General features: G+C 41.6%; 1 protein-coding gene across 2 annotated transcripts; it reads left to right on the top strand.

Moving 5' to 3' along the window:
- The first annotated feature begins 2,969 nt into the window (after positions 1-2,969).
- LOC109195585 (uncharacterized) lies at positions 2,970-5,912 on the top strand. Of its 2 annotated transcripts, XM_019347834.2 has the most exons (3): positions 2,970-3,155; positions 3,705-3,791; positions 4,261-5,912. In XM_019347834.2, the coding sequence occupies exon 3, from the start codon at positions 4,317-4,319 to the stop codon at positions 5,379-5,381; it is 1,065 nt and encodes a 354-aa protein (XP_019203379.1). In that variant the 5' UTR covers positions 2,970-3,155; positions 3,705-3,791; positions 4,261-4,316; the 3' UTR covers positions 5,382-5,912. The 2 variants fall into 2 exon arrangements, with proteins under 2 accessions (XP_019203379.1, XP_019203380.1); XM_019347835.2 differs by lacking the exon at positions 3,705-3,791.
- Positions 5,913-6,647: the final 735 nt, after the last annotated feature.

The following is a 6,647-nucleotide window of genomic DNA, read 5'->3' as shown; positions in this document are numbered from 1 at the left end:
AGTGCAAATCACCCATGGTATTATCTAAGCAGAATTGACTTTTCTTTTTTCAGACAGCAGCAGCTTATGAACAGTTTGTGTTACCATAATACACCAAATATCTCCGTAAAGTGCAACTTTTCTTCTTTTCAAAACTGTTCATATTATATCTCTAACATACACAATGACGGAGTTACAGTCATTTAAAGAGCTCGTATAAAATGGGCTTGCCAGTGGACATTGTAAACAGAGCGCACTGATATGAATGGCAGCATTTTACAGGATTCACTATAAAGATGGCTGAACAGAATGGTGACACTACATTGATGTGACTGACTGCAAATCTCTTCTCAACTCATGACTCTGTGCTCAGTCTGCATATTAAAGGAGGGTTTGTATGAATTAGAAACTTTAATATAAAACTACTCTGTTACCAGTTGCTTCATGTACAGGTTGATGGAGTGGAGGGTGATTTTCCAGCATCTGTGCTGAATAAAATACTTTGGAGGATTTGATGGACTGCCTCTGTGTGATTAACAGAGTGAAATAATGTTTCTCATCTTATCTGCTTTGTCACAAATAGTTCTTTAACATCTTTAATGACTGAGCCTCAGGTTTGATAACTGAAGGCTCCAATATTCTTAGACACTACAATAGGTCAACTGACTATTTAAGTTGCTTTGGAAGGTAACATTGTCTGTTTATCCAGTTGAAATGACGTTTGCAAATGTGAAAAAGGTAGTTTACATTTACATATTGCATTGATGTTAATTATAAGGCACTGCATGTATGACTGGCACCTGACTGGCAATCACCCCTGCTGTCCATTATTAAAGCTGCCATTAATTTAACAATTATTCAACTTCTCTACTTGACTGATTCCATAAATGTCCACATCGAGGCGATAAAGTCAAACACAATAAATAAACTGCACAGCGGTCCACTGATATTTGACGTCCTGGCAGCTCATGAACCGATTGTCTCATTACCACCTTGAATCCATCTCAGCTAGAAAGAAAGAACAAAGAGGCTGAAGGTGGAAAGACAAATGAAAAAACTAAAATGTTTATTTAAAAAAATGCAGAGCAAACAGGAAACATTTGAATTTATTCATAGTTGCACATTATTAAAAACATGAGTGAATGTTGGAGTTTAGTTTGGACTCAATCAGAAACACAAAAGTAAAAATAAACATAAACCAAAAACAAACAGATCCAAATCTATCAGGTTACTGGAACCAGTCAGAGGTCTTAGGGTCATTTTAAAGAGCCTGATGGTGCAGAAACACACACAGCTGTAAACCTGCAGCCAGGTGAAGATTTCAATATAGAAAAAAGTGCAATAAAACAACACCAGTGTTAACAACTCACTGATTTCATGTCAGGCTGATTCACATTTACAGGATAACAATCACCATCAGACGCTGCTGCATTTACTGATTTTAATCCTGTGTTGAATAACACAGGATTAAAATCAGTGAATGCAGCAGAGTTTCAGATTAACAATAACAAGACTAATCCATAGTGTGTAAAAATTAAAGCTGTAAATGAATCCTGAATGTCTGAACTCACAGCTGCAGTCTGACTGTTTTTATGAGATCAGACAATAAAGAAGCAGATCACTGTGGATGAAAACAGAACAAACACTGCAGCTTCATCAGAGGAGTCAAAAACTGGCAGACAGACATTTTGCTGCAACATAAGTAATAATAAACCAAGAGCTTTATGAATGTAAATACAGCAACAGAAACAAATCAGAACGGAAACTTCTACCACAACTTCACTTAGTTTCAAGGTGCATGGAGAAGACCCTCTATTCTTTCTCTAATTACTGTTAATTTTTTCTGCACATCCACACAACTGAGTGGATTTGGGTTGGCTATATTTAATTTGGTATTGTGATTGTGTTTTTTATCGCTCTACTCAAACACGTGTTCTATTTAAAGTGATATCGACCATCTGCAGCAGAGCTGCTGTCAGTCCACAGTAGAGGCCAATCCTTCCTCCACTCACTGTGTTTGATGTCTCAAGTTTTCTCTCAGATTCAGGAAAATCCCTCCCTGCTGCAGAGACACAAAAACATATTAAACAAGTAATTAAAATCACTAATTACCACTAAAATTAATTTCACACACATTTTCCAAGCAGATTATTATTCATGTCAAGTCATGTAGAACTGAAGGAGTTTACTTAATTACCTGATCCAGTTACCAGTGTCACTGAGATAAATCTGCCAACGCCACATTGGCTGTGTCCCAATTCAGGGTCTGCACGCTTGAAGTACGCATTTTAGGTGCGATTATGTCACCGCCACGCGACGACGGCTGTCCCAATTCAAAGTGTACTTCAAATGCATACTCCAAATGCGCTGTCGATTTCCCCAAATATCAAGCGTGGTCCGGTGCACGCTTTGTGGTCCCATATATCCCACAATTCATAGCGCAGCGGTGGGTGTGGATAATTTTGCCGCAAAATACGGCAGAAGGGAGCGGCCGAAGAGTGAACTGGCAAAAGTAAGTACCGAATATCATGTCACGTTTTTATGTGCGAATGTTTAATAATGAAGAACATTAAAACATGACTGTTGGCCACATGTCGGCAAAGTTATGTGACATTAGTGATGTTTGTACTTTCAGCGTTTACTTTATTTTGAAGCCTCTACTTCTAAATATATATACACACACGTGTATATATATGTATATATATATATATATATATATATATTATATATATATATATATATATATATATATATATATATATGTGTGTGTGTGTATGTGTGTATATATGTGTGTATGTATATATATACATATATATATATATATACATATATATGTATGTATACATATATATATATATATATATATATATATATATATATATATATATATATATATATATGTGTATGTGTGTATATATATATGTGTGTATATATATATATATATGTATGTGTGTGTATGTGTATGTATATATATATATACATATGTGGCAGGATGAATGTTATCCCTCGGTCCAACCCACTTTCAGCCTGGCGCATTAGGGGGCGCTAGTATAAATAGTGGCCATTTGAGTGTCCCTGGATCGCTTACCTGTGACCTCCTTTTTGGTCACCTGACTTCCTGTTGGTGTTGCTGAGCTTAGTTGCGGGTTACTTTTCTGAAGCCTCCATCGCAGCTGGTCGTAGCTGTAGAAGCCTCCTCTGAGCCATTCTGCTTACGTTTTATGACACGGCTTACTTGGAAGTGTGGGCCTTAGTGTTGCACCAAGCTACGCAAACTGAAGGGCTGCTGCTTTGCTGTGCTGCTGCTTTGCTTTGCTGTGATCCTTTGCTTTGTTTTACTTTACTTTTACTGTCTGTTCCGGCTGCGAAGTTTCTTTGCTGCTGCCAGCCTTTAAAGTGGACGTCGGCGTGGACAACGGCCATATGCATGCCACGCGGGTCGGCCGGCGCGCATATTGATTAACTGACTGGATAATTAACTTATAGCCGTGCAGACGGCAAGTCGGAGCACTACGGCGATTCCGTTTGCTCCATATTTTAGAGTTTTACCCAGATTGTATGTTGTTTTATTGTTTGATTTGTAGTTTGGATTTTTGTTACGCCACTGGTGGGAGGCCCTTTTTCTAGCTGTAGATCACCAGTGTGGTCCTGCAGTTGGGTTATCCCCCAGCGCTACACATTAGTTTGTTGTAATATATTAAATTTTCTTTGTTTCTTTTATTCAGATGCGGAGTGCCGACGTGGAGGAGACCAGGGTGCCTTGGTGGTGGGATCCTCTGAGTGTACACTCCTGCCTTGTTTAGTTTATTAGTGTGAGTGTGTGATAGTGTGCTGCACTTGTGTCTTGGTGTATTTTCTTCGTTTTTTGAGTTTGTGTGTGTGGCATCCCTCCCCTCCACTGGTAAGCCTCAGCTCTGAATACCTTTTTAAGCATATTTGTACATGAATATTTATGATTGTGCTTTTATATGGTGTTTTAAATAATTATTAATAAATTGTCAATTTGTTTATCATTGAACCTCGTCTCTGTACTGAGTATAGCGAACCTAAGTGCCTTTTTGGTGATTTAGTGTTACTTCCAGTATTCTCTGGGTGAAATTCCCAGGGTGGCGTTGTCTTTTTAAAACTGTGAAGAGTATTTACTTTATTTCCACCTCGTGCTGCCACAAACTTGGCGTTTGTCGACAGGATATACTCTTTTAAAAACAGAGACGTGTGTTCCTTTTTATTTTTTTTTTATTTTCTGGTGTAACGTAAACTGTTTAAATTTATTTTGTACAGGATAAAAGCAAAGCAGCAGCTACTTTGGTGTGGGATTCCACAGCTGTGTTACAGAGATGGAGGAAGAGTTACAGGAACTCAGGGACTTGATCGCGCAGCTGAAAGCAGACAATGAGAGGCTGCGTCAGGAGAGGGCTGTTGAGTCAGGTACTGGTGCTACACCTTCTACTTCAACCGCATCATCTGTTAACCCCCCAACTGCTAGTGTCTCTGTAGCAGAGAGACTAGTTTTTGTGCCCCGTGACAGAAAATGCCCTATGTTTAGAGGAAAATCAGGTATAGGGTTGAATGAATGGTTGGAGGAAATAGAAGGTTGTGCTAGAGCACGTCATTTGTCTTTGGCTGATAAAGCATTTTTCCTGTTTGACCACCTGGAAGGGGAAGCACGTGAGGAGATCAAATATCGCTCTAGTGCAGAGAGGTCGGATCCCGCTAAGATAATCACTATATTGCAAGAACTTTATGGCTGTTCAGACTCCTATGTAGCATTGCAGGAAGCTTTCTTCTCTAGAAAACAGCAGGAAAGTGAGACACTGCAAGAGTTTTCCCTCGCTCTCCTGGGTCTTATGGAGAAAGTTAAATTGAGTGCCCCCAATGGCATGCCCAATGCTGATGTTTTATTAAGAGATCAATTTGTTGAACAGGTCTTAGACAGTACCTTGCGGCGGGAGTTAAAGCAGCTAGTAAGGAGGCAGCCAACACTAACATTGCTAGAGATTAGAGGGGAAGCTATTAGGTGGGAACGTGAAGGGTTGCCTAGTGGCGTTAGACATAGAAGCAGTTCTGTTCCTTCTGTCTATGGGATTCAGTATGGGGTCCATAGCGGTCCTTCAGGAATAGCCCAGCCCACCCATTTGTCTGAGATGAGTGAGATGAAGGAATTGTTAAAGCGCCAGCAGGAGCAACTTAATCAGCTCACTCAGAGCATTGCTCAATTGCAGGGCCCCCATCGAATGTCTCGCTCAGGACGGAGCGATTCCATTATATGCCGACGTTGTCAGCAACCTGGACATTTTGCTCGGGAGTGTGATGGGGAACGTGTTCCTCGTTCCCGGCCTCCTTCGCAGGCTCCTCTGCATAATCGCAGGCACTCTCCTTTAAATACGGCTTCGGAAAACTAGCACCCTCCGTATTGCCGAGCCACAGTTCGGGTGGGGTGTCTATTGGCTCAAGGGTTGTTTCTAATGGTCCAGAGGCAGTCTCCAAATTAATTTCATCCTGTCCGCATATAGATGTGGACATGGGCGGTATAAAGGTACCTTGTTTGGTTGATACGGGGTCCATGGTCTCTACCATTACTGAAAGCTTTTTCCGCCAGCATTTTGAGTCCTGGGGTCAAGAGCGTCTCCAAGCTTGTCATTGGTTGCAGCTTAAAGCGGCTAATGGTTTGTCCATTCCCTACCTTGGCTATATCGAGCTAAGTGTAGAGCTCTGTGATAAGTTTCTTCCACAGTGTGGCGTGTTGATCGTTAAAGATCCTCCAGGTGCAGGACCTTCCACGGTTCCGGGTGTATTGGGGATGAATGTCATTCGGAAGTGTTACCACGAGCTTTTTGGGCAACATGGTGAAGCATTGTTTAGTTTGGGCTCTGTCACAGAGGCCCCTAAACCCCTTGTGCATGCGCTGCAAAAGTGCCATGATGTTAGTATAAGAGCCCCATTGGATTTGTCTGGCCATGTGAGAGTGAGAGGTAAGCGAGCATGTTGCATTCCGGGTGGTGTAATGAAAATAGTGGCCGCCACCTGTTCTGAGCAATATTCAGGTGCCACCGTGTTATTTGAACCTAATGATGTTAACTTGCCTGCTGGACTTTTAGCGTCCCCTGCATTGGTTCGAGTGGTTAGAGGTACTGCATACATACCAGTTGTTAATGTAGGGACCACGGCAGTCTTGCTTCATCCCAGGACCGTTATAGGGACCCTGGAAGATGTTCATGTGGTCAGTTTGCCTGCTGGTGTGACAGAAATACCCCCTAACATAGCCACAATGGCATCTCACACTGCCACTCCTACTGTGCAGGATCAGATGGAAGGAATTGATTTGTCTAAACTGTCAGCAGAGGAACAGGGACAGGTGAGGTCTCTCCTTAACAAATACAGCTCGGTCTTTTCTGCTCATGACACTGATTTGGGTTGCACTAACTTGATCTCCCATGACATTCCGCTCTTAGATGATATCCCCGTGCGGCAGCGTTATAGGCGCATCCCCCCTTCAGAGTATGAGGTTGTGAAAGAGCATATTAATCAGTTACTAGGGGCCAAGGTGATTAGAGAGAGTAGCAGCCCCTATGCTTCTCCCATCGTGCTCGTTAAGAAAAAGGATGGCAGCCCCCGCATGTGTGTTGATTATCGGCAATTGAACAACAAGACAAGGAAAGATGCGTTCC

The sequence above is a fragment of the Oreochromis niloticus genome, linkage group LG18 (genome assembly GCF_001858045.2).
Source record: "Oreochromis niloticus isolate F11D_XX linkage group LG18, O_niloticus_UMD_NMBU, whole genome shotgun sequence".
Classification (NCBI taxonomy): domain Eukaryota; kingdom Metazoa; phylum Chordata; class Actinopteri; order Cichliformes; family Cichlidae; genus Oreochromis; species Oreochromis niloticus.
Note: the sequence above shows the minus strand (reverse complement) of the source record. Positions and strands in the feature narration are given on the sequence as shown.